Here is a 27,739-nt window from a genome sequence, read left to right on the forward strand (position 1 = left end):
CGGCCTCGGGTCTCTCCAGGTGCTTTCTGCCAAAGGCCCCAGGTAGGGCCATTCTCCCCAGCTGCAGTGTAGAGCACATTTTTAACATCTTGTCCTGTCCGGACTGGCCCAAGAGCTACTGCATGAACAATCTCCTGCTTAATTTGCTCAAAAGCTTGTCGTTGCTCAGGCCCCCATTTAAAATCGTTCTTCTTCCGGGTAACTTGGTAGAGAGGACTTACAATTTGACTGTGATTTGGAATATGCATTCTCCAAAAACCCACAACACCTAAGAAAGCCTGTGTTTCCTTTTTATTGGTCGGTGAGGACATAGCTGCTATCTTGTTGATCCCGTCCGCAGGGATCTGACGACGCCCATCTTGCCATTTTACTCCTAAGAACTGGATCTCCTGCGCAGGTCCCTTGACCTTACTTTCTTTTATGGCAAAACCAGCCTTCAAAAGGATTTGGATTATTTTCTTCCCTTTCTCAAAAACTTCTTCTGCTGTGTTGCCCCATACAATGATGTCATCAATATATTGCAGGTGCTCTGGAGCTTCACCTTTTTCTAGTGCAGTCTGGATCAGTCCATGGCAAATAGTGGGGCTGTGTTTCCACCCCTGAGGCAGTCGATTCCAGGTGTACTGGACGCCCCTCCAAGTGAAAGCAAACTGTGGCCTACACTCCGCTGCCAAAGGAATGGAGAAGAATGCATTAGCAATGTCAATTGTGGCATACCACTTAGCTGCCTTTGATTCCAGTTCATATTGAAGCTCTAACATATCTGGCACAGCAGCGCTCAGCGGTGGCGTGACTTCATTCAGCCCACGATAATCTACTGTTAGTCTCCATTCCCCATTAGATTTCCTCACGGGCCATATGGGACTATTAAAGGGTGAGCGAGTCTTGCTGATCACTCCTTGGCTCTCCAGTTGGCCAATCAGCTTATGGATGGGGATCAGGGAGTCTCAGTTGGTGCGATACTGCCGCCGGTGCACCGTCGTGGTGGCAATTGGCACCTGTTGCTCTTCAACCTTCAGCAACCCCACAACCGAAGGGTCTTGGGAGAGACCAGGTAGGGTAGACAGCTGCTCAATCTCTTCCGTCTCCAATGCAGCTATACCAAAGGCCCAACGGTACCCTTTTGGGTCCTTGAAATACCCCCTTCTGAGATAATCTATACCAAGGATGCACGGGGCCTCTGGGCCAGTTGCAATGGGGTGTTTATGCCACTCATTCCCGGTTAGACTCATTTCAGCTTCCAATACGGTTAGCTCTTGGGATCCCCCTGTCACACCAGAGATACAGATGGGTTCTGCCCCTTTATAACTTGATGGCATTAGGGTACATTGTGCACCAGTGTCTGCTAGAGCTTTATATTCCTGTGGATCTGATGTGCCAGGCCATCGAATCCACACTGTCCAGTAGACTCAGTTGTCCCTCTCCTCCACCTGGCTGGAGGCAGGGCCCCTCTAATCCTGGTTAGAATATCCGTTACTCACTTTTTGCACACGTGAATCAGAAGTCCCTTCAAGAGGATCAGAAATGAGATCGGCCCATCTACTGCGTCTGGGGGACTGCTCACGGGAAACTGGAGCAGCAGTTTTCCAAGAAGAATCTTCTTTTCTGGTTGCTTTGTCTCGCAACTCCCGTACCCGTGCATCCAAAACTGAGGTAGGTTTTCCATCCCACTTCCTCATGTCCTCTCCATGGTCACGCAGGTAAAACCACAGGTTAGCCCGTCGTGTGTACTTTCTCTCTCCTCTCTCTTGGGCAGAGGAACGCTTACTCCCAATAACTGCGATGCGGGCCTGTACAGGTGAGGAGGAGGACATATCCACTTTGAATTGCTGGAACTCTCGGGACAATTCCTCTACAGCTGAGACACAGGCCCGTAGGGATGAAGAGAGACTTCCTTCGTATTGCCGGAGTTGGACAGCTAATTCATCCACCGTTTGTCCATAGCCTTCTTTCCAGGACATTACTGCCAATGAGTTGGCATAGGTTGGTGGTGCACTTCGTAGAAACTTCCGCCACATCGGTTGTGTGCATTGGACTTCATCTGGATCTGTGGGTGACTGCCCATTTTCTGGATCATTATAAATCACCTCCAGCACGGCTAATTCCCGCAGGTACTGGATACCTCTCTCCATGGAGGTCCACTTGCCTTGGTGACATGTAACTTCATCCCTGAAGGGGTATCTTTCCTTTACACCTAAGAGAAGTCGCCTCCAGAGGCTGAGAACTTGTGTTTTTCTTCCAATTGCCTTGTCGATGCCCCCTTCCCTAGACAGAGATCCCAACTGCTTGGCTTCCTTACCCTCTAATTCCACACTACTAGCCCCACTATCCCAGCACCGGAGCAGCCAGGTAACAATGTGCTCACCTGGGTGGCGGCTAAAATCTTTTCGCATGTCACGCAACTCACTCATGGATAGAGATCGGGTAATTATTTCAGGTTCTACCTCTTCCTCCTGTTCTCGCGATGACCCTGGTTCACTTTCATCTCTCACTAAGCGAACTGATTTCTTTGTGTGTTTCTTTTTCTGTACAGGGGCGACTGATACTGGCACAGGTTGGTTTTCTGGTTTAGCCGCAGTATCTGTCACCAGGATAGGGGTAGCCACGGTACCTGTTGTCGTGGTAGGGGCAGCCACGGTGCTTGTTATCGGGGTTGGGGTAGTCACGGTGCTTGTCGTCAGGGTTGGGGTAGCCACGGTGCATGTTGTCGTATTCTCCATCTTTTCCCCCTTTTCCCCCTGAGGATGCTGCCTAATATCAAGCAGTGTTTGGTAGATACCGGCCAGGGCCCAGCACAGTGTAGTGAGTTGTGTGTCTCTGGGATAACCACAGCATTTTTCTTTCAAAAATTCTATCACTTCATCAGGGTTCTGTAGTTGTTCGGGAGTGAACTTCCAAGTCACTGGAGGTGAGAAGTTCTCTAGATACCTTCCCACGTTCTTCCACATGCCGTGCCACCCATGCATATCAAGCTTTGGGACAGATCTCTGGGTGGTACTCTTAAAGAGCCTTTTTGTAGCCCTAAACAAGACCTGGAACATAGTCAGGAGGCATAGCACTAACAGCACACTGGCTTGTGCATCCCAAGGATATTCAAAATTCTCGAAAACTGTTGTAATTAGTCGGAAGGAGAAAAGGGAGGGGAATGGACAAGGGGAAGTATCCCCCCCCAACTTCCCAATGGATTGGATGTAATTACCAATAAAATCCGACAGAAGGTGCCCAAGGTATGGAAATGATATCACTGCCTCATACAGATACCAGCTTAACCTCATGACCAGTGACGTAATCATTTCACAAGTCGACATTGCCCAGTACAGCAAAATAATAATCCCAATCACGCTCCCAGAGATGAGATACGCAACTACAGGCAATACATAGAGCATATAAGAACTTACAAAACGCCACCATGTAAACAAATTAATCAACATTGTGACTAACATCTATTTATCTAGTATAAGAAATGCGTATGAGAAATTTGTTTCAAACACGCTCTGGCCAGATCTGTCGTTATCTCAACCCTTCGGGCCCCACGTTGGGTGCCAAAAAGGACTGTCGTGGTTTTAGCCCAGCCGGTAACAAAGAACCACGCGGCCGCTCGCTCACTCCTCCCGCCCCCCTCCGGTGGGATGGGGGGAAGACGGAGGAGAGGAAAGGAAAAAAAAAACCTGGAACCTCGAGGGTTGAGATAAAGGCAGTTTACTGGGACAACACAAAGGAATTACAACAACAACAACGGTACTAATGAACGAGTATACAAAAAGTGTGATGCACAGTGCAACTGCTCACCACCCGGGACCCGACGCTCTGCCACTTCCCCCACCGAAAGAAGGATCCACCCCCCCCGGCCCGCTCCCTCTATATATACTGAGCATGATGTCACATGGTATGGAATAGCTCCTTGGCTAGTTCAGGTCAGCTGCCCCGGCTATGCCCCCCACCTCCCAGGTTCCTCTAAAAATTAACTCTATCCCAGCTGAACCCAGGACACCCCAGCACAGAGTGGTGCCTGCAGTTATTGCCCCCCTCCCAGGGGCAGGACTTTACACTTTCCCTGGTTGAATTCCATGAGGTTCCTGTCTCCCCATTTCTGTTTGGCCCTTCCTCTGTTTCTAAGCAGTAACATTAGCTCACAACCCTACCCTTAATGGCACCCCCTAAATGGCACCACTCACCCTGTTGGGTATCCACTACCCTAATCCTCCAACCCTTACCTCTGAGCTAAATCTTACTCTTACCCTGTGAACGTTACCCTATCGCTCCTGCCAAACCCCCGCCCTTATAGCTAGCATTAGAAAGTTGGCCTTAAGCCTAGCCCTCACCCCTGCCCTGAAGAACCCCTAATCCACAAAGTGAGCCCTCACCCTAAACACTAGCCAGACGGCCAAAGCAGAACACCAGACCATCACCCTAAACCTTTGCCTAATCCCTAACCCCGAAAGGTGAGCTCTAATCCCTAAACCTGAACACTTAACACCTGAAGCCCTCATTCCCATGCTCTAAGCCCCTCCCCTTGAGCCCCTCTCCTCCCCTAACTGAGGCTGTTTGGTCCCTGGGGGCAGGGCAGGGATGGTGAGGTCCCAAAGCAGAGCCATGGTGTTGGAAGAGGAATGTGAGGTGACCTTTATCTGATCAGATCCTAGGCCACAAGGAAGAGATGGGTGGGAATGCTGTGGTGAGGTCAGCTGTGCCTCAGGATCTCATGGGCCAGCAGGAGACACATGGCTGGGAAGGTGGCTGTGGGGGCACCTCTGCTGGCATCCCCGATAGGCCCGCAGCAGACTTGAGTGTTGTTTTGCATCAGGAGGTGCCTTTGATCACTGTGCAGCAAGCTGTGCAGATCCCACCCACGTAAGGGTTATCCCGCTTTGGTCCTGGGAGCTCGTTCAGTGTTTTCTTACAAGAAAACAATTCTCATCATCTTTCCCACTGTCCCAGAAGGGGAGGTTTGTTTCTGCAGTTTTAGATGCAGGTAGGGACATGCAGGTGGCCTAATTGCTGGTACCAGCTGGGAGCTTCCTGCAGGTTTCTCTGCTACAATCAAGTTTATCCTGCATTGAGATATGCTTAGCACAACACAGCCTGCAGGCCAAGCTGTACCTGGAGCCCAGCCCAGCCCAGGCCTGGCTCTGCTCAGGTTTACTGTTACATGGATCGCTAACTCCTCCAGGTACCATGCTCTTCTGGTCAGGATCCCTGAACTGCCTGATGAAGGCTGGGAAGAGGATGAGGTCTCCCTCAGGCAGCTGGAGGAAGGGACACAAATTTAGGCCTTCTTAGTCACTGGGGAGTTGGAAGACCATGGACCTCTGCTAGAAGGCCTCCGTTGAAGGGAAGGTCAGAGGTGTTCCATGACCCAACATGGTGGGATACACTCCTGGATTTGTTCTTCACAGGAAAAGAAGGCAGGACTGGTGGAGGAGTTGGAAGGCAGCTTTGGCTGCAGTGAATGAGGCCAAAAGGTAGAAAACCCTGAGGCAAGCGAGCAAGACAAATTGTAGCGGTGCAGAGGACAGAGGAAGGATGACCGCATCCAACCTCCCGGCAGTGCTCTTCCTAATGCAGCCCAGGATGCCATTGGACTTGCTTGCAGCAAAGGTGCAAAACAAGGAGGAGAGAAGGCTTTGGGGAGACCTAGTAACAGCCTTCCCATACCTTCTTGAGTGTCATCATGAAAATGCATCTGGGCTCTTCACTGTTGTGCATGATGGGAGGATGAAGGCCAATGGGCATCAGCTGAAACAGACAAGGAAACACTTTAAGAAAAACTATTGAGACTCTCAAGCACTGGAGCAGATGTCCTAGAGAGCTCCTGTCATCTCCATCCTTGGAGCTTTTCAAGCCCAGAATGCGTGAAGCCCTGAGCACTCTGCCCTGACCCCAGAGCTGACCCTGCTGCAAGTAGGAGGCTGGCCTAAAGACCTCCTGAGGTCCCTTCCAATATGAATGATTCTATATTTCCATCCTCAGCTGATCTTCCCTTCACCATGGGAGGCAAAGCACCTGAGTTCCCTGTGACCACAGTCTGCAAGAAGTTTGGTCAGATGATCTGTGACTTTCCTCTCCCACTCCAGGCACGGTTGCCCAGTTGCAGGGCTGCTTGGCAGGTACCCCCAAAACAGCCATGATCATTTCCTTTGCTTCACCTTTTCTTTTCTTTTCCCCTCTTTTCCCACTCTCCATTTCTTCCCCTTCACCATCCTTGTACCCCTCCATGTAAACAGCCCATCTCTCTTTACCTTTTCTCCATGGCCCCTGTGTTGTATCCTTTCACCCTCATTTGGTGTTTCTGAGCTTGTCCCCATGGGAATTCCTCTCCTGCTCAGCAGTTCCATTGAAAAGCTACTTGCCTTTACTATCTGTGATGTCCTGCAATTCCTCAAGCTCTTGCCTTGTCAGAGGCACCACAAGTCAGGGTGAGCCACCTGCACGCACACATTAACAATTGCCCAATGGTGCTTCGCTCCTGGGAGACCCTGCAGACCTCTGGCATTCGGTCAGTAGAAACCTCATGAAGCTTTACAAGGCTCCGTGGTCAGTCCTGCACTTGGGGACAGAATAACCCCATCTGTGAGGGCACGCTGGGATCTGAATAGCTCAGGGGGGACCCTGAGGAGATGGGCCTGGCTGTGATGAGGGATGCCATATGAGCCAGAGGTGCATGCTCACCTTGAATGAGGCCAACTGCCACCTACAGGGCTGCATCAGGGGGGAGCATGGCCACCCAGAGAAGGCAGTTCTCATCCCCCTTGACTCAGCACTGCTGTGGCAACCTCCAGGCTAGTGTGTGTGTGCGTGCAGGCTCCCTGTTCTGGAGGAATGAGGAGGAACTGGAGAGGGTCAGAGGAGATGTGCCAGGCTGGGGCTTGGTGTCTCTGTGGAGAGGCTGAGGGACCTGGGCTTCTTTAGCCTGGTGAAGTGGAGGCTCAGGGCACTATAGTAGTAGCTGCAACTGCTTGAAGGGTGGTTTCAGAGATGATGGAGCCTTTCTTGGTAGTGGGAAGAGACAGAAACCTCCACAAAGCGTGGCTTGGAAGGTTCCGAGTGGGGCTGAGGAAAAAGAAGTCTCACTCAAAGGGTAGCCTTGTGGTGTAAGAGGTCAGCCAGAGGGAGTCTGGATCAGCCCATGGCTTTGTGTTTCAAGGAACAGTGAATGATGGGTGGAGAGACATGTAGAGAAATGCCAGGGTGAGACCTAGGTGGGAAAGCAAGATGGGTATTAACAGCCTGAAGGGAAAGAGGTGCAGGCATGGGACAGCATAAGACAGCCTGCAGTAGAGATGGCAAAGGGCTCTGGCAAAGCCGAAAGGCTCAACAGGACTGAGGGCTTTGTCCCGTTGGCTATGGCAATTGCCTCTACCACCGAGGCCTACCAGAAGAAATTTTCTGCTGAGTCTCTGGATTTGTTTTGATCTCGCCCCTGCTTTGGGAGGCCTGGAGGTGTCATAGAATTTCCTGCACTTGGCATTGCTCACCCTCACATCCCACTGCCCCCAGGAAGAGCCCTGAGCCACGCGTGAGGGACAGGATCGGTGGTCCCAGGGCCTGGGGGTGAGGCCTTGGCTTTCTGCTTCATCAAACAAAGCCAGGCTTTTCTCAGCATCAGAGCCACCTGCACAGTGCCTTGGCCTACCTGGAGTCACAGCCTCCAATTAACTGCTCTAACGAGTCCATGGGAGCCTTTGCCAGACCTTTGTCATTCATGGCCCTCAGTGGGGCCCATTAATGCTGCAAGGTACTTTGAGTTTTCCTTCTAACTTCTTGAGCAGTTTCTTCAATCTCCTCTCAGTACCTGAGGCTCCTTTAATGAGTCCCAAATGCACTATGGGGCTCATTAAAATACAGAAAGCCCTAACGAGCCATGTCTCTTCCTGTAACATTCTCCAAGTCTTCAAGATTTGTACAGCTAATTAGAGAAGTTACCTAGTGTAGTTAAGGAGGAAGGTTTCAAAGTGCATCTAATTTTTTTTTATTGTATTTTAAAGGATATTTTCTATTACTTTTCATTTTAAGGAAGAGATCATAGAAGCATTCTGTGTTTGATACTGATGCAGACAGTCTCCTCAGGATGAGTGGACAGCTACAGAAAGCAGTCCCTTGAGGTCTGACACTGTATAGACAACCTTGCTCCTCAATTCTCCAACCTCACCATTTCTGCCTTTGGCCACCTGGGACTTAGATCACTTTGCCTTACATCAGACTTCTCCACCCAAGGCTGAAGCTGGATGTTACAGCTCCCTTGCATCAGCTCCCACCTGCCCTCCTGAGAGAACTGGCTGCACATGGGCACAGCAGGACTTTTGGTCTTTGGAAGCAAAGCAAAGCAAAGCATGCTGAAGTTTCATAAACAATAAAAGACACTCTGCAACCATACGCTAAGCACAAGCGGTGTCTAATGAGGTAGCCTCTCTACAAGGAATAATCTTATGAGATATATTTTAGTTAGGGAGGTGAAAAAGGTAGATAGAAACATAATTAAGGAGCTGGCTAAGGAGACAATTAGACTGCTGAAAGACAGGCAAGCTTTTAACTCCCTGAAGCTCAAGCAGCAACCAGATAAGTGAGAGGTATCTGAATGAACAAAGAGTGGGAGAAAAAGAACTTTGGCAAAAGTATATGAAAGATTAGAGGAATTAAATACAGCGTGTAACAGGCAGAATAGTGGTACTAAAGTTACAGGGGAAGATGTGATGGTCAGGTCACTGGTGCCCGAGTAGCTAATACTTGTGATGTCACTCTTGGCTGAGTAGCTGATAGGCCAGGACCAGGTGCATGGCCTATAGAGGCCCATGTGAGGTGACTGGAGGCTGATACCTCGAAAGCGAGTACCTGGCCAATGGGTGTATGTGTACTTGTGAGGTCACTGCTGCCTGAGTAGCAGATAGGGCAGCAGCAGGCCCGTAGCTTGTGTTGGTGGTTTTCAGGTCACTGGTGTCTGAATAGCCAATAGGTGAAGGAGCAGGCCAATATCAGACATAGGTGCTTTGACACCACCTGTGGCTGAGTAGCTGATAGGCTAGGAGCATGGCCATGGCTGTGTGTGAGCTGTTGATGTCACTGGTGCCTGAGCAGCTGATAGGCCAGGAGCCAGACCATAGCTTGGGTAGGTGCTTCTGATGTCAGCAAAGTAACATTTAGACCACGCCCCAAACCGGCTTTTTGGAAGAACCATCATCAGCAGGAGTCCATACAGCGCACACACGTGTAACAGGGTAAATCACGAGCACACAGTGGCGGCAGCAGGAGGGTGCGAGGTCATCGTCAGCATAACCCATGAGCACACAGCTGTGGCGGTAAGACGGTATGAGATCACGTCCCTGATGGCACCCCATGGACGTGGCTCTCAGTGCAGAGAGGCCGTGTGCATTAGAGGAGCATCATGGCAGATGGGAGCTGCCTGGCCCCGTGCCCGTGAAGCCGAAGGAGCAGCCCCTGCAGCCCTGCCCTGGGGTGGGGGTGGCTCAGGGGCACTGCCGGGATGTGCCTGGGCACGGCACCAGAAGGAAGCCACAGACCTCTTCCCAAGGCGCTGCGGGGTGAACTCCAGGTTTCCTGCACTAACCTTGGGTCACCTCTGACACCTCAAATGTCAGCAGGTATTTGCATCTAAAGGACTCCTTCCCTCCATCTCCTTGAGTTACCAAAGAGGATGAGGCAAAGAGCTCGCATGGAAATACCCATTTTTGTACACCTGACCAGAAGCAAGAGGAATCCAACCTCCTGTGGTTTGTGGTGGGCATGGAAGGGAGCTGAGTCCCCTTCCAGCCCCAGGACTACAGACCCAGGATGAGATGCTTCCTTTAACTCAGCTGAACCCCTTCCCTTGAGAAGTGGGAAAGGAGCTCCCTGCCTGTCACTGTCTGGGTATTCTGCTGGATGATGGGACAAGGACAGGTCATATTGAGGCCTAAATCTGTCTCTGAGCAGGAAAATGACAGTGTCTGAAAGGAAGTGGCTTTTCTTAATTCTTCTTCTTAATTCTGATTCAATACTTTCAAGGACATGTCCATGGGATTTCTATCCTGCCCAAATACGAGTATTCAGAACGTGTATTAATTGTGGGAGAAGAAATATTGACCTTACCGTGTGCTTGCCTTGCCAGTACTCTCTCAATTATAATGTGGATTTAACCTCCCTAAACTTCCCGGTGTTTCTACCTGTCCTTATTCAACTCACCATGGCTGAAGTCATGTCTTCAGAAGCCTACCTGGACATGTGCACTTCCCACTGTTCTCCAGAGGGCTTCCTCCTCTTACCCTTTGGTCATTCAGATCCCTCTCACCTATCACCCTGCTTTGAGCTTCAGGGAGGTAAAGATTCACTGTCTTTCAGTAGTCTCTCTCATACTCCCTGGTAAAATAGCCAGGTTGGAGAGGTGAGGAGGAAGGTTGTCCATGCCGTGTCTAGCCGCAAGGGACTGCTTTTCCTGTATGTCCACACCTCCTTAGGAGACACTCTGCATCAATATCAAGTGGAGAATCCTTCTAACACTTCTTCAAAGCAGTCATTGAAAACATCCTCTTTACCTCCCCTCCTGAAACCTCTCTGATTAGCTACACAAGTCTTCAGTACTTGAAGAAAATGATGGAAGAGTCATGGCTTGTTAGGGCTTCTGGGATTTCAATAAGCCCATGGTGTCTTTGGGGCTGTGTCCATGACGCTCAGGTACTGGGAAGAGGCTGAGCAAAGCTTTCAAAAGCAAAAACCTGAAGTACCTTGGTGAGGTAAGGAAGAGGGTCAGCAATTCCACTACTATGCGCTGGATGAACCCAGAGGGTTGTGGTGAATGGAGTTAAATCCAGCTGGTGGTCAGTCACAAGTGGTGTTCCCCAGGGCTCAGTATTGGGGCCAGTTCTGTGTTATATATTTATCAATGATCTGGATGAGGGGATCGAGTGCACCCTCAGTAAGTTTGCTGATGACACCAAGTTGGGAGGGAGGGTTGATCTGCTCGAGCGTAGGAAGGTTCTACAGAGGGATCTGGACAGGCTGGATCGATGGGTTGAGGACAACTGTATGAGGTTCAACAAGGCCAAGTGCCGGGTGCTGCACTTGGGTCACAAAAACCCTTGCGGCGCTACAGGCTTGGGGAAGAGTGGCTGGAAAGCTGCCCGGCAGAGAAAGACCTGGGGGTGCTGGTTGACAGCGGGCTGAATATGAGGCAGCAGTGTGCCCAGGTGGCCAAGAAGGTCAACGGCATCCTGGCCTGCATCAGAAAGAGTGTGGCCAGCAGGAGCAGGGAAGTGATTGATCCCCTGTACTGGACACTGGTGAGGCTGCACCTTGAGTCCTGTGTTTCATTTTGGGCCCCTCACTACAGGAAAGACATGGAGGTGCTGGAGCATGTCCAGAGAAGGGCAACCAAGTTGGTGAGTGGCCTGGAGCAGCAGTCTTATGAGGAGCGGCTGAGGGAGCTGGGGTTATTTAGCCTGGAGAAAAGGCGGCTGAGGGGAGATCTTATTGCTCTCTACAACTGAAAGGAGGTTGTAGTGGGGTGGGTACTGGTCTCTTCTATCAAGTAACTAGTGATAGGAGGAGAGGAAATGGCCTCAAGTTGTGCCAGGGGAGGTTTAGATTGGGTATTCGAAAAAACTTCTTTACAGAAAGGGTTGTCAGGCCTTGGAACAGGCTGCCCAGGGAAGTGGTGGAGTCACCATCCCTGGAGGTGTTCAAAAAATGCATAGACGTGGCACTTCAGGACATGGTGTAGTGGCCATGGTGGCGTTGGGTTGATGGTAGGACTGGATGATCTTGAAGGTGTTTTCCAGCCTAAACGATTCTGTGATTCTATGAGATGTCCCAGTCCTAAACTTGCTTGCGTCCTCAATTTGGATGCATTTCCAGCACTGCACTGCCATTACTCCGGCTGCTGCTGCTGCCCTAAAATCACAACTTGAACTATTCCACAGTAGCATGACTGCCACTTGCTCCATTGGGTCCTCTTCTGGCCTGTAACACACTCTCTGCTACGCACACCCCACTCTCCTGCTGCACTCGCCAGTGTCTCCCAAAACCTTCTCACTTTCCCGGCAGTAATAAGACCTCACTCCAGGAGGTTCATGCATTCTCCAGGCTCCTTGGCTTTGCCTGAATTCCAGGCAAGTGTGGGTAGTGAAGGAGAGGAGGACAGGAAGGTCGGCTCACGGGCCATGAGGAGCAGTGTTCAGCCACCCCCAGCAATGGGCACTCCCCATCTGCCAGGCTGAGGCATGTTCCCCTGATGGAACATTCTCATGTAACCCCTGGTTTGTGCAGGGTCCTGCAGCCACACTCCCAGGGCACACCTACTCCTCCTCCACCTACAGACATCAACTGCTTTCCATTGCTGGGCTCAGGTGTGGTTGTAAGGATTTGCTAAAGCCCTGAACCACCTCCTTGATTGTTGATGACTTCACCCTCTCTCACATCACTACACACCTCCAATCACTGCCTAATCACTAACTGACAAGTTAGGAAGCTCTCAAGGCTTTCCTCAGCTAATGACCATGTTTCTCCATACACCATGCATGGATCTGAGAATGACCAGTTGGGGAAACACATCAAAATGTGTGAGGGGAGGACCTCCCTGGGGCACCTCTGTGCTCTTAGAGGTCTGAGTGCTTTTGCAAGGCTCCAGGAGTTCATTTGGTGTCACGAATTTGGTGTTCCTTTCTTGAAACACAAAGCCTTGTGCTGATCCAGACTCCCTCAGGGTGGCCTATTGTACCACAGCACTTCTTCATGTCTGTAAACTTAAGTTCTGTAATTTCTTTAACTTCATTCCTGTCATTCAGTCTTACTTGACAAGGTAGCTTTTAATTTCACGGTGTGTAACCTCTGGCATGAAGTTTGCAGACCAGTGATTTTTCTCTCATTGCTAACTGTTATCATTTAATGGCAACAGATCTCTCCTGAGGGGAATGCTTCTTTGCATGGGTACTTGGAGAGATCACTCCTGTGCTTGGAGGAGGCTGTCCTGTCAGGCCTGTCAGATTTGCTCATGCTCCTTCACCCTTCAGAGCTGCTTCCCATGGCACCACCTGGATCAGTCTCCCAAGTAAGTCAAAGACTTCTCCTCTGGCGTCCAGAGTCCGTTCTCTGCTGCTGGCCTCCCACACTGCCCTTTGGTGTCTGAGACCCCACTGTTTCCTGGTCATGACAGCCACGGCTGACACTGGTGATCACATCCTGACCAGCTTTTCCTTGTGGGCCACGGTCAGGTCCAGGTGAGCATCACCATCATTGGCCCACCTAGCAGCTCTGTGAAGAAGTTGTCCCAAGGTCCTTCAGGCTGTTGGCACCCTGTTGCTTTGCCTGGCCAGTGAATGCCAGGGCACTTCCAGTCCCCCATAGGCACCTGATCATTAACCTGGAGACTTCCTCGGGTGCTGACAAAAGACCTTTTCTCTTTCCTCTCCCATGATCAAGTAGTTTGTAGCTGCCAGCACAATGTCACTCTTACTGCCTCCTCCGATCCTCAGTGACCAAAGCTAACCCAACCTGTTGCCCATCACATAAAGGACCTCCATAAATCCAAGATTCCCCTTCATACAGGCGGCATCCACCATCCTCAGCATTCTTGCCTCCATGCTACACGACCTGGGGTTCCAGCCATCTAAAGGGACATAAGATTATCTGTACAATTATCTGTATAACTCTCTCCTTAGAGCCCTAGACCTAAGGAAGAGCATTTTAAATGATGCCTCACAGAGTCTGAGCGCCTTCCTTACTGGGATCAGAACAGACCAGCACTTCCTGGAGAAAAACACTCCCTCAGCACCCTTGATTGCAGCCCCTCTGCTCCCATGGACTGGTAAGGGTGTAGTTTTCTAGGTAAGCCCTGGCGTAATCCTCATCCACCGCTGGTTGTTCCCCTTTCCCTTCCAGAGTCCTGCCTCAAAGCACAAAAGCCTGGGAGACCTTGCTGGTGGTAACTGAGGCAAAGAGGACATAGGCAGTCTCAGATCTCTCTACAGCTATTATCAGTTAATTTAATAGTGGTCCCGTAGTATCTCTCTTTCTTCTTGAACTGTTCCTGACATAGCATCAGCTCATCTTGGTGCCCTTGAATTGCCTTTTGCGTTTCAGCTGAGTTTTGGTATGAAGTATGGTTGTGCTTGGAAGATGCCGTCTTTGAAGGCAAGATGTACCCAGGAACACTGTTCAAATGCGTGGGCTGTTCCTTGGGTAGATCATCAAGGGAGTGAGAAAGGACCCCGGTGTGATGTTCTTTGTGATGAGGCAATGCCTGCAGCTAATGGGTAGAAGAAGGGACAGAATTTGCCTCTCTGATGGCATCTGATGACTGGTGCCTCTGACTGATGGCAACCGTCAATGGCACAAAGGCACCAAATCATACCCTCTGAGATGCCATCTGGGGTGTCTGTCGCACACCCTTCCTGAAGGAGAATTGCTTTTCCTATAGGCCCTGTGATTACCAGGCCAGCCCTGGCATCTCCTGTAGCTTTGTGGGCCTAGATCTGAACACTGAATTGAGTAGCTGCTCTGAATTCTGTAGCCCAAGGTGGGGCTGAACATGACACAACTGCCAGTACATTCAGTCAAAGTCTCGTAAATCCAACAGATGGAGAAGAGGAAGAGAGACTGAGCTCTCCCTATGACACATGACTCCATTTGGTCAGAGGAATACCTATATAGGCCACCCTGAACATCATGAGGAGGGACAGGTTCCTTTGCCCTTAATTTGGGCATCAGCTGTCATTTCAGTTGGCCAAAGGAAATTCCCAGGAGCTGCCAGGAAGAAGAGGTGCTCAGATGTTGTCCTGTCTCTTTATCAGGCTGCACATATCCTTGATCTATCTCTATTACCTGCACACCTCTTTGACCACTTCTGGCACCTCCAATGTCACCAGACATTTGCATCTGAACACCGCACTGCTGGCCTCCATCACCATTAGTTAGTGTGGGAGCTGAGACAAGGAGCTGACACAAGGAGCTGACATGTAGGTGCCTCTTTAATGCAGACCTGCACTGAGGCAAGAGGAATCCCATCTTAAGTGGGTTTGTGGTGGGCATGGGAGGGAGCTGAGTCCCCTTCCAGACCCAGGACTACAATCCCAGCATGAGATGCCTCCATGGACTCAGCTGGATCCCTTCCCTCAGCAGGGCTAAAGGAGATCCCTGCCTGTCAGTGTCTGCGTGTCCTGCCCAATGATGGCACAAGAAAGAGGCTGCCCAGGGAAGTGGTTCAATGAACCTCATAGGAGGTATTTCAAAGACACGGTGTTAAGGGACATGATTTAGTGGTGGACTTGCTATTGTTAGGTTCACGGTTGGACTTGGTGATCTTAAGGGTCTTTTCCAACCTCAGTGATTCTATCATTCTCGGAAAAGTTGATTCTTGGACCCAAGTCTGTCTCTCAGCAGAGCAATGACCCTGCTGGAAAGCAGTGTCTCTCCCCAGGTGCGGGAGGGAACATCAGTGATTGCTTCAGCCTGTTTCCCAGCAGGTTCCCCTGGAGGCCCAGGGACACCTGGAGGGAGCCCAGAGGGGGCAGAGAAAGTGCTGCCTTGGGCTGGTCCTCTGCTGCTGAGCTGGGCTGGGCTCCTGGGACAGAGGGAGCTCCTGGCAAGCAGGCAGCGCTGCAGAGAGACAGCTCTGCCCAGGAGCAGGGCTGGGGGCACTGCCTGCAGGCATCGAGAGGAGACCTGCAAGGCAGAGAGAGCTTAAAGGCAGCGTGGAGTGGGAGGATGCTGAGAGCTCACTGCGGGAGAAATCTTCACAGCCCTCTGCACGGTGAGTCTGTGGGTGCAGGGCAATAGAGCTTCAGTTCCTGCAGGGATCTCCGAACACTGGCACAGCTGACAGTGTGTGGGATCTGGCAGGGGGAATCTCTTCATTTCTCTGGCGCAGAGGAGAAGGGTGTGCTCCAGAGCAGGGCTTCCCTGCTGCCCTGTCAGAGGGACAGGGCATGAGGGCTGCCTTCTCCTGGCACCAGCTGCAGGGCTGTGAAGCCGGGTGTGCATGCAGGGGTGCCCAGGGCTGTCCTTCAGAGCAGGGTCCTGGTGTTTCAGGGGCTGAGTGGTGGAGCAGGGACTTTGCTGCCTGCCAGGGTCAGCACTCAGCCTGTGCAGGGAGCTCCCCATGACAGCGTGGGGAGAAGGTGTGGGTGAAAGAAATGAGCCCTGGAAGGGCAGACCAGGGTGCTTCTGCTGTCGAGAGGGTGCTGCGTGGGTCAGGTTTGCTCAGAGCTCCAGCACAGCCCTGGGCATTTCCGAGGGGGACTTTCAATAAGAACTTCAAGGCAGCATTCTCTTGAAAGGTAAGGAGTCTTTCTTTGAATTTTTATCATCCTGGTGGGTGGGTGGGCAGTGTGACATTAAAATTTATTTGTCCCCTCTGGAGAATGCACTGAGACCCCAGTTGTCCTTTGGACTTGTCTGCGGTGCTCCTTAGCCCCTGCACACACAGAGATGTCCCTGGGCACTGCCCGGCTGCCAGGAGGGGTCTGCAGGGCAGAGCTGAGCACACAGCGGGTGGTTTGGGGTCTGTGAGCAGGGACAGGGAGGTGACAAGGGGATGGAGAAGCAGCTGCTGACAGGGAGAGCTCCAGGCAGCAGAGACAGGGGCAGGGAGAGAGAGGGAGCTGCTCCCAGAAATGCCATGGGAGGGGGGATTCAGGCACCTCCCTGCCATCACCGGAGAAAACCCGTGGCCTTTTGTCCCACCCAGCAGAGCCTCTGCCCTTATGGCCATGGGGACTCAGTCACCTTCTCAGTTGGGTCAGCCCTGAAGAGAAGAAATTATCAAATGCCCTACCATCTGTCCCTCTCCTGCCTCCATTGGCAGCAGGTCTGTAGTGTTTATCCATTTTTGTCCTCCTGTCCCTGCTCCTCTTGTTGTTGTCAGTGGAGAGGAATGGGGAGGGGGGATTTGGGTGCATTTCAGAGATTTGTCCATGTGAGTTAAATATCCCAGTCCCCTTCTAATCCCCAGGCTCCCAGTGATGCAAATGACAAAACTCTCCTTTCAGCACAGCCCATCTTTAGGACATTTGCTTCTTTCCCTGCCAAAAGCACTCCTGAAGTGATGTCTGGAAACCAGAACAAACACTCAAAACAAAATCCCCAGTTTGGGTTGAAGTGGGAGTGACAAAGCTGAAAAGCTCTTTGATATGACAAATGGATTTAATCTAAGATGACCCCATGTTCCTATTTACCTCTTGCTGTAGGTCAGGACTGACTCCTCTGTAGCCCACAGCAGAGCCCGCTGCTCCCAGTGGCACCCTCAGCCAGCACCAAGCATATATCTCAAGAAAGGGACCTGCCAAAGGTCTTTCTGAAATAGGAGAGGCAGCTTCGGTGGTGTTTCTATGAGAAATGCATTACGTTTAGCTCAGAGAATTTTCATCTAACTTGTCACTGTCTTTACCCTCATGAACAGTGCCCCATGCCCAGAAGAAGCGAATGTCCAACAGCAGCTCCATCACCGAGTTCCTCCTCCTGGCATTTGCAGACACGCGGCAGATGCAGCTCGTGCACTTCTGGCTCTTCCTGGGCATCTACCTGGCTGCCCTCCTGGCCAACGGCCTCATCATCACCACTGTAGCCTGTGACCACCACCTCCACACCCCCATGTACTTCTTCCTCCTCAACCTCTCTCTCCTCGACCTGGGCTTCATCTCCACCACTGTCCCCAAATCCATGGCCAATTCCCTGTGCGACAGCAGGGCCATTTCCTCCTGGGGGTGTGCTGCACAGGTCTTTTTCTTTCTCTTCTTGGTTGTAACGGAGTATTGTGTGCTCACCATCATGGCCTACGACCGCTACGTTGCCATCTGCCAACCCCTGCACTACGGGACCCTCCTGGGCAGCAGAGCTTGTGTCCACATGGCAGCAGCTGCCTGGGGCAGTGGGTTTCTCAGTGCTGTGCTGCACACGGCCAATACATTTTCACTACCACTCTGTCAGGGCAATGCTGTGGGCCAGTTCTTCTGTGAAATCCCCCAGATCCTCAAGCTCTCCTGCTCACGCTCCTACCTCAGGGAAGTTGGCCTTCTTGTGCTTAGTATCTGTTTAGCATTTGGTTGTTCTGTTTTCATTCTTTTCTCCTATGTGCAGATCTTCAGGGCCGTGCTGAGGATCCCCTCTGAGCAGGGACGCCACAAAGCCTTTTCCACGTGCCTCCCTCACCTGGCCGTGGTCTCCCTGTTTATCAGCACTGCAGTGTTTGCCTACCTGAAGCCCCCCTCCATCTCTTCCCCATCCCTCGATCTGGTGATGGCAGTTCTGTACTCGGTGGTGCCTCCAGCAATGAACCCCCTCCTCTACAGCATGAGGAACCAGGAGATCAAGGATGCCCTGAGGAAAATGATGAAGGGGTGCTTTTCAGAAGCAATTAACTGATTGTTTTCTTTTGCAGAGCATTCATAATGTAACTCATTACAGGCCCAGCATGTCTTCTAAGATTCTTCATTGTGGTGGCGGTGGTGTTTTCTTCGTTTTTCTAGTGATAATGCGCACAATGAAATTTTATTATTCATCCCACTTCTAATTCACTGTCTACCTGTAGAATTTGACCCCGAGGCTGTGTAAATGAGGCGCAGTGCTCTCTCTGTATTTCAGCATAATAAAGGACCCTGCAGCGACTTGTTTACCTGAGATCCTTCCTCTGAGATCTTGGTGAAGCTGCAGGGCAGTGCCTGTGTGCAGAGGGGAAGGAGAAATGGTTCTCAGCACAGCAGCACTGCCAGGGAGCACCAGCACTTGGTCTTCCCAGAGCTGCTCTCTTTCCACTCCCACACTCTCCTTCTGAGCCCCTGTCTCGGTGTAAGGGCTGAGTGCTCTGGCAGCTCGGTCACAGTCCTGCTGTGTGGCAGGAGTCTCGAGGGAGAATCTTGGTTCTGAGGAATTGCTGTATTTACACTGGCTTTGTCACTCTGTCCCCTGCCCCACTGGCCACTGGGACCAGGGTTCCCACAGCTGCCTGCCTTGTGCTGACAACACATTTAGAGAAGCCCTTTTGGGTGCCCTCCCAGTGAATGGCCATTTCCATCGACCACTGAGCTCTAGTTTTGTTGGGTCCGTCCCCGCACCCACAGGCCAGGTGTCTGTCTGCTCCTGGGCAGGCTGTTCCCCCTCCAGCCTCCCTGCGCTTCCTTCTGGTGTTGGACCTCCTAAGTCAGGGGGGTCCCTGTTCATCCACGCTGACCTCTTGCCAGGCCCTGCTCGAGTTCCTGACATAGGACAGGGACTGCCTGGGTGGGTGGCAGCTCTGCAGGAAAGGGTCTGCGGATCTCTGGGTTACATTAGGCAAAAGAGGAGCCATCAGCCAAGATGGCCAACAACATCCTGGGCTGTAGGAGCAGGAGCACAGCCAGTGGAAGTGATTATCTCCCTCTGCTCAGCACTTGTTACACCACAGCCAGCATACCTGCCCAGGTTTTGGTTCCTCACAATGCCAGAGAGACGCTGGCAAGGTGGAGAGCCACAAAAGTTCATCAGAGGGCCACAGAGATGGTGAGTGTTGGAGCACTTGCCCTGCTAGGAGAGGCTGAGGGAGCTGGCCTTGTTCAGGCTGCAGAGTGGAGGGCTTTGCACAGAGGGTGTAACAGATATGCCTTGCCTACGGTGAGGTTTCCAAGAAGACACTGTGGTGCAAGGCAGGAGCACAGGAGGCAATGAGCTGAAAGATGAGAGGGTCAGGCTCAATGTAGGGAGAAACTTTTGCAACGTGGGGACAGTCAGACATGGGAAGCCGTTTCCCAGGGATTGCGCTGCCTCCATTCCTGGCAGTTTCTCGGACCCATCTGGATAAAGCCATGAGAAACATGGTGTGAGCCTGCTTTGAGTGTAGTGTTCTCTACAGATATCTAGCAAGGTCCCTTCCAGCCTGGATGACACTTTCATTCCTTACTCTTTGTGTCCTCATCATTAGGGAAAGCACTCAGGTTCCCTCTGACTGTGGAAATAATTCACATCAGGTACAGGGCAGCATCACAGGCACCCCAAACAGTCCCAGTGTCATCCCTGGCCTCATTTTTCATTTACAGGCTCCCTTTTCCCTCGCTCTCAAATTCTGCATTCTTATCATCCTCACACCTTCCAAGAAGTCCAGCCTCCCCTGGCTGGCTGGGATGGAGGTAATTTTCTTCATAGCAGCCTGTACGGTTCCATGTGTGGCATTTGTGACCAAACCAGTGTTGAATACACTCCCATCTTTTAGCTATTGCTGAACAGTGCTTGCACAGGGCCAAGGCTTTTGCCATTCCTCACGCTTCTCTGCCAGTGAGTAGGCTGGGAGTGGGCAAGAAGTTGTGAGGGGACACAGCCAGGATGACTGACCCCAACTGACCAAAGGAATATCCCATCCCCTATGGTGTCACGCTCAGAGATAAAAGCTGATGGAAGAAGAAGGAAGAGGGGGAACATTTGGATTTACACCATTTTTCTTCCCCAATAACTCTTACTGGTGACAGAGCCCTGCTTTCCTGGAAATGACTAAACACCTGCCTGCCAAAAGGAAGCAGTGAATGAATTCCTTGTTTTCCTTTGCTTGTGGGCACAGCTTTTGCTTTACCTATTCAAGTCTCCTCATCTTGACCCTTGAGTTGTTCTTACTTTGCCCTTCCCGTTCTTTCCCCATTCCTCATGAGAGAGCAGTGAGTGATCAGCTGGGTGGGGACTTAGCAGCTACGTTGTGGACTTTTTTCTATTTTCACTACAAAGAGTAACGGTACCATGCCCTAGAATTTCTTCTCCTTCTTGATGATGATAAAGGTAATTTCTTGACCTTTAGTCCTGTCATTCCTTCTTACTTGACAAGACAGCTATGCTTTCAGAGTATTTAGCCTCTGGCAGGCAGTTTTTAGAACAGTGCTTTTTCTGTCATTGCTAACTCTTTCTTATCCTGTCATGGTAACACCTGTCAGACAATGTTGCCCCTCATTCATCTCTGCTCTCTATCTTTCATCCTTATTTCAAGCGTGTCTGTGTTTGTGTGTGTGTGTGAGGAGCTAATTGTTTTACAAAGAAATGTGAAGGGACAGATCTGAAACTGGAGAAAAGCACAAAGCAGGCCAAATATTCATGTGGTGGATGCTGATACACCACCATTCTCTTCATTTTGGATCTCTGAAGACGTAACCCTTCAGCAGAGTGCCTGCAAGGTCTGAAGTCCCTCCATCTGTCCTGTAGGTCAGTACTGAAAGTGAAATTACTCCAGTCAGAGGTGCTGTTCTGATTCTCCTCACAGCCTACAACACCACAGGGTCAGGAGATATCCCAGGACACCTCAAGGGGCATCATACTCCTCTGGACCAACAGGTGGAATCTCAGGGCTCATGGCCTACCAATACTTGTGTTCAGGGATCTGGTCAAATGACCCATCTCCGCCTCTGTAGAGGTGCTTGAGTTTGCTCAAGGAACCCTGGAGTTGATCCCCATCCACCACTGGTTGTCCTCCTCCACAGGAGGAGAACACAGGGGGCATCCCCTCAACACAGGGGGTATCCCCCATACCCATCCTCCCTGCCAGTCTCTCCAGCAGAGGCTGTTTTCCTCCTCTGCAGAACCCCATGCAGGCAAGCTGTCCCACCACATCTCATTGAATCCAAAATTGTCACAGCTGTGTGACAAGCCACAAGGCTCTTCCAAACTGTCAAAGTAGCCTGTTGCTGCTGTCACCGTCACATCCCATTGTCCCACTGAAACCAAACTGTGCAGCCGCTGTATTAAACACACCCCTTGGCCATGTTTATAAGGGATACAAAACGCGCTTCAGCTACAGGGAAAAAGTTTCAGAGCTCATTTGTGACTTGAACCTCTCTGAGAATTATTTGCCTACCTCAGCTTGTGGGAAGATATTCAGACCTTACCTCCAACCCTGGCAAGTCTCCTTTTCCTTTAGGATTTAGTATTTTGAGTACTGAAAGATTGAGAGAGGTACTCTCCTTGCCATTTTGTACGTTGGTGCCAAAATTGATCTGTACCTGCAGACTATGTAAATAAGGGCATTTATGCCACAGACATTCCTTTGGTTGTGGTGATGCCAGAGGTGAAAGACGGTGCTTTGGTTCCCTCTGCAGGAACTCTGCAGAGATGCAGAGATCATGCATGGTTTCCTCACCATTCCTTACCAGCGCACCAAGGGACATTTGCTACTACACTGTCAGAGGAGGTTTGGATTTGATGTGAGGACATGTTTCTTTCCCAAGAGGGTGGTCACACCCTGAAACAGGCTTCCTGGAGAGGTGGTGGATGCCCCATGCCTGTCAGTGTTGAAGAGGCATTTGGACAACGCCCTTAATACCACGCTTGAACTTTTGGTCAGCCCTGAAATGGTCGGGTAGTTGCACTAGATGATGGTTGTAGCTGAACTAGTCTAGTCTAGTCTAGTCTAGTCTAGTCTCTTCTGTTCTGTTCTATTATACTCTGTTCCCTGTGCTCACCATGAGTCAAATACTGATGAGAGTGTTATTGGCCTGAAACGCCAGGGGGGTTTCAGCTCCAAAAACGCTTTGAGGGACACAGAACACAAAGGTTACAAGTGGAAACAGGCTATTATTTTTATTTTTCTGAGTCTGTTTCAGAGCTGATGCTCACAAGCATTAACACCGTGTGCCCATGTAGCCAGGAGCGGGCAGATGCATTCTTCAGTTGAGCTTGAGAAAGCATCCTTTGCAGCCTGGCAAAGGCAAGTCACAGAGCTACAGAAAGTAGCAGCAGGAATACGCCAAGCAGTCCCTGTATCCTGAAGAGTGAGAACGTGAAGAATGAGAATCAGGACTGACCACACACAAAAGAAGTAGAAGGAGGAGGAGCAGGAGGAGGAGGTGTGTGGTACCGTCGGGTATTTTCCAAAGTATGACAGGTAGAGGTGAAAAGCCTATTTTTGCATTCGGCAACTTGCTCCGCCGCTGTGCTTCTTGGCCAATGATGCATGAAAGACGCTCTCGTGCCGGCCCTGCGCTTGATTTGCATGCAGGGAGAGGTGAAAAGTGGCAGCTCCTGATGGGGCAGCAAGCGTGGAGCCCTTCCGAGCACAGGCTGTTTTGCCCAAGCCAGAAGCCCTGGGGAAATGGAGCTAAGGGAAGAGCAGAGCTCGCTCCCGCTCCAGACTGGCCCTGGGCAAGAGAGCCCGAGAGAGCCAGGGCACGAGCGGTGCCTTGGAGGTGCAAGAGCAGCAGGCAAGGACCTGGGCGAAAGGGCCCAGAGGAGCCCTGACAAGTGGTCCTGCTCAGTGCTGCAGAGGAAGGCAAAAAACTGCCCCGGGGGAAAATTCCTTCCTGACCCCAGAGCTGGTGATTGACTATTCCTTGAGCACGTAAGACCTGCTTCCTGGTCCCACAGGCTGGTCACACCTCCCAGGGGATGCCCAGCCTCAGATTTCTTCAAGGCAGCTACACAAGTTGATTTTACTCCTTTGGAGGAAGCGCTTTCCTCTGGGATCCACCCAAAACTCCTCCCAGGCATCTCCCAGAGTCTTTTGACCTCTCCTTTACGTACCTAAGATCTCAGGTGTCAGCCCCAGACTCCCACAAGGAAGCTACCCTTGAGGTTTTTTCTTCTTTGCTGGAAGCTCTCGCCTCTGGGATCCACCTGTGACTCCTCCCAGCAGCTCCCAGAGGCTTTTGACCTCCCTTTTAGGGACCTGAGATCCCAGGTAGCAGCCACAGACTTCTCCAAGGCAGCTACCCAAGATGAGTTTTCTCCTTTGTAGGATGCCCTTTCCGCTGGGATCCACCGGAGATCCCAGTTAGCAGCCCCAGACTTCTCCAAGGAACCAAGCCGAGATGATTTTTTTCCTTTGCAGGAAGCTCGCTCCTCCAGGATTGACCCAAGACTCCTCCCAGGCATCTCCCAGAGTCTCTTGAGCTCTGCTTTACATACCTAAGATCCCAGGTAGCAGTCCCAGACTTCTCCAAGGAAGTTACCCTTGAGGGTGTTTTGTCTTTTTTGGAGTAAGCTCTCCCTCCAGCATCCCCCTGTTAGGCTCACCTCAGCCTCTGATATAGACAATTCTTGGCATCCCCCCGTCACTCCAGAGGTCCAGATGGGTTCTGTGCCCCTGTACCCTGATGGCACCAGTGTATGCTGTGCACCAGTGTCTACCAAAGCCTTATACTTCTGTGGCTCTGATGTGGCAGGCCATTGAATCCTCACAGTCCAGTATATCTGGTCATCCCTTTCCTCCTCCTGGCCAAAGGCAGGGACCCTCTATTGCTGTTCCTCGTCAGAGTATTCACTGTCTGACCCTTGCGGCGCCAAACCACAATTCCCCTCGCTGGAATCAAGGGAGGTGGTTTCAGCTCTTCTATGCCTGGAGGATCGCTGAGTGCTTTCTTGGGCCTCTACAGCAACTACGCTGACAGCCTTCTTCTCAGGTGTCCTGGTTTCAGCTGGGATAGAGTTAATTGTCTTCCTAGTAGCTGGTACGGTGCTATGTTTTGAGTTCAGTATGCAAATAATGTTGATAACACTGATGTTTTCAGTTGTTGCTAAGTAGTGTTTAGACTAAAGTCAAGGATTTTTCAGCTTCTGATGCCCAGCAAGCAAGAAAGCTGGAGAGGCACAAGCAGTTGGCACAGGACAGAGGCAGGGCAGCTGACCCAAACTGGCCAATGGTGTATTCCATACCATGTGACGTCCCATCTAGTGTACAAACTGGAGGGAGTGGGGGGCGGGGAATCGCCGCTCAGGGACTAGCTGGCTGTCGGTTGGCAGGTGGGGAGCAATTGCACTGCGCATCATTTGTACATTACAATCCTTTTACTATTACTCTTGTCATTTTATTAGTGTTATCATTATCATTCTTAGTTTCTTCTTTTCTGTTCTATTAAACCGTTCTTATCTCAACCCAGGAGTTTTACTTCCTTTTTCCGATTTTCTCCCCCATCCCACTGGATGGAGGGGAGTGAGTGAGCGGCTGTGTGGTGCCTAGTTGCTGTCTGGGGTTAAACCACGACATCAGGTGACCCCTTCCTAACAGCTTTCTTCCCTCTCAGTTCATGTACATGGGCTTCCAGCTTAAAGGTGGGTTCGCCATCCCGCTTCTTCATGTCCTCCCCTTGGGCACGCAGGAAGAACCAGAGTGCACCACGCAGCATACACCTTGGGCTCCCTTTCCCTCTGACTGGGGCAGGAGAGGACTGATTTCTTGCAGTGTCCCTAACAGCCAAGGCACTGTCCTGTAGGGATGAGGAGACAGAGAGATTTTCTTCAAAGTTTTGGAGCCAAGACAACACTTTCTCCACAGTTGGTGTTTCCATAGCTGGGCAATACACTGCTGCCAAGCTGTTAGAATATGACGCTGGGGCACCTTGAATCACCTTTTCCCACATGGTCTGTGTGCACAGGACAGCCTCTGGATCTTTGGAGACCTCCTCGTCATCTAGATCACTGTAGATGACTTCCAGCACTGCTAACTCTCTCAGGTACTGGATGCCTTCATCTGCCGTAGTCCACTTTCCTGAGGAGAGGAGCTGGCTCCAGAGACTGCAAATTGCTGCCTTTTTTCCAATTCCTCTTTCAATTCCCCGGTTTGTAGCGAGGGATCCCAGCTGTTGGGCTTCCTTGCCTTCCAGTTGCTGACTGTCGGCCTTGTTATCCCAGCATCGGAGCAGCCAGGCAGCAATCCGCTCACCTGGCTGGTGGCTGTAGTCTTTCTGCACGTCTCGAAGTTCTGAGGAGGTCAGGGACCGGGTAGTTTCCGCTTCCTGTTTAAGTTCTCTCACTCCTTCCTCCAATTTCTTTGTCAAAGGACCGGCTTCTACATCAAACCTTTCCTCTTCTTCTTCTTCCCTTACTAATCGATGACAGGGACCCGTTGACCTCCTTGTCCACTGTTTCTTTTTTGCTACTGGGGCAATTACTGTAGTTGTTGTTGTTTGGGTCCCTATCTCAACCGTGGTCCTCTGAGAGTGTTGGACTACGGCTCGGTAGGCGTAGGCCAGGCCCCAGTACAGTGCAAGAAGCTGCTGGTTTTCACTGGGATAGGCAAGGCAACCTTCTATCAGGTGGCACGTCAGTTTGCCAGGGTTGCTTGTCTGTTTGGGTGTAAAGTTCCAGGTTATGGGAGGTGATAACCATCCTAGGAATCTGCCCAAATCCTTCCATATAACCTGCTACCCAGAACCGGTCGCTTGAGGGCACATTTCAGTATTGCCTCACCCGAAACATCTTCTCTTACACTAGGATGAGACCAGATTCCACAACACACATAATATACCACCAGTACTAATTATTAGTCTTGAACAGCTCACGTAAGGGTGAACAAGGACCTCGGAGCCTGCATAATAAAACCATCCACATCAATGCCAGGTAGGGAGAGGGAGATGTGTCCCCTCATCTCCTCCACAAGATAGCTCCCACAGCACAACAAAGCCATCAGTGCCAGGACAAAGCACACAGCCATTATTTGCATTACCACGTTCCCAAACTCGGCAAGATAGAGATAAGCAAGCAGCCAACAAACCCCGTGACCTGCACAGGAGCTTGCCACTTAATAACTAGATATGGCACGCTTAATGCAAAATTGCCGTTGTCGAGCCCCACGTTGGGTGCCATAAAGGACTGTGGTGGGTTGACCCTGGCTGGGCGCCAGGTGCCCACCAAAGCTGCTCTATCGCCCCCCCTCCTCAGCTGGACAGGGGGGAGAAAATATAACAAAAGACTTGTGCGTCAAGATACGGACAGCTTAATAAAGTGAAAGCAAAGAAAAACAAATGATGTTATTCTCTACTTCCCATCAGTAGGCGATGCCTGGCTGCTTCCCAGGAAGCAGGGCTTCGGTACATGTAGTGGGTGCTCTGGAAGACAAAATGCCCCCCCTCTGTCTCCCTTTACTTAGCTTTTATATCTGAGCTGACGTCATATGGTATGGAATATCTGTTTGGTTAGTTTAGGTCAGCTGTCCTGGCTATGTCCCCTCCCAAGATCTTTCCCAGCCCCAGCCTGCCAGTGAGGGGGGCAAAAATGTTGGAGAGACAGCCTTGCTGCTGTGCCAGCAGTAGCCAAAACACTGGTGTGTTATCGACACCTTTCTAGCTACCGATGCAGAGCACAGGGCTCTGAGGGCTGCTATGGGGAGAATGAACTGCATCTCAGCCAGACCCAATACAGGAACAGAAAGGGAGAAATAAAATGAGGGAGAAAGGCTGAGGAGCAGAGAAATGAAGGATAGTGAGATGGAGAAATCAATAAAAAAGGGATGAGGAGCCCTGCAGGGACGTGGCAGAAGAAACACAGCGTCGGGGAGCATCACGCAGCCCCGCTCGCCTTCTCCCTCGGCACAGTCGCAGCCCGGCAGTGCTCCGCAGCTGGGGGCCATCGTCTGACCCCCACAACGCGTCACCTCCTCCCCTGGACTCCCTCAAAGACCCTCGCTCCGTGCAAAGGGTGCGCAAAGGAGACAGCGAGTGTTTATTCAGTCACACTGATAGCGTATTTCCATACATTCTGTATGGTATGTCTAAATATTTTGATGGTTTTAGTATTTTGTACCAGCCGTGGAACCTGGTTTGCTGCTAGGTGACTGTACAAGTGAGATGTGGTAAATAATTATTAGAAATCTTAATCTAACGCTATTGTTATAAACGCTCGTGACAAATTGGAGGAACCAATTTGTATTGGATAAAAAAATCGAATTTATTAGCAAGCGATAAGAGAGCAAAACAGCGCTGGGCGGCCGGGGAGGCAATGCTCCGCCACAAGCTCGCAACTTTAGGTTACAGTTACATTCCTTATATACATTTCATGTACCCCTTTCTTGTAAGTCTCCGCCTTGTCCTGCTTCTTCTTT

The 27,739-nt window shown here is 51.0% G+C and overlaps 1 protein-coding gene across 1 annotated transcript; it reads left to right on the plus strand.

The window, feature by feature from the left end:
* The first annotated feature begins 15,690 nt into the window (after positions 1-15,690).
* Positions 15,691-18,345, plus strand: LOC142025868 (olfactory receptor 14J1-like). Its single transcript, XM_075018553.1, has 2 exons — positions 15,691-15,736; positions 17,384-18,345. The coding sequence occupies exons 1-2, from the start codon at positions 15,691-15,693 to the stop codon at positions 18,343-18,345; spliced, it is 1,008 nt and encodes a 335-aa protein (XP_074874654.1).
* Positions 18,346-27,739: the final 9,394 nt, after the last annotated feature.

The sequence above is a fragment of the Buteo buteo genome, chromosome 30 (genome assembly GCF_964188355.1).
Source record: "Buteo buteo chromosome 30, bButBut1.hap1.1, whole genome shotgun sequence".
In the NCBI taxonomy this organism is placed as follows: domain Eukaryota; kingdom Metazoa; phylum Chordata; class Aves; order Accipitriformes; family Accipitridae; genus Buteo; species Buteo buteo.

Excerpts from the sequence above, each read along its gene's own strand:
- LOC142025868 (XM_075018553.1), top strand. The coding sequence starts at position 15,691 with ATGCTGAGAGCTCACTGCGGGAGAAATCTTCACAGCCCTCTGCACG. Across the intron at positions 15,737-17,383 it reads TCTTCACAGCCCTCTGCACG|TGCCCCATGCCCAGAAGAAG; the intron begins GTGAGTCTGTGG and ends CCTCATGAACAG.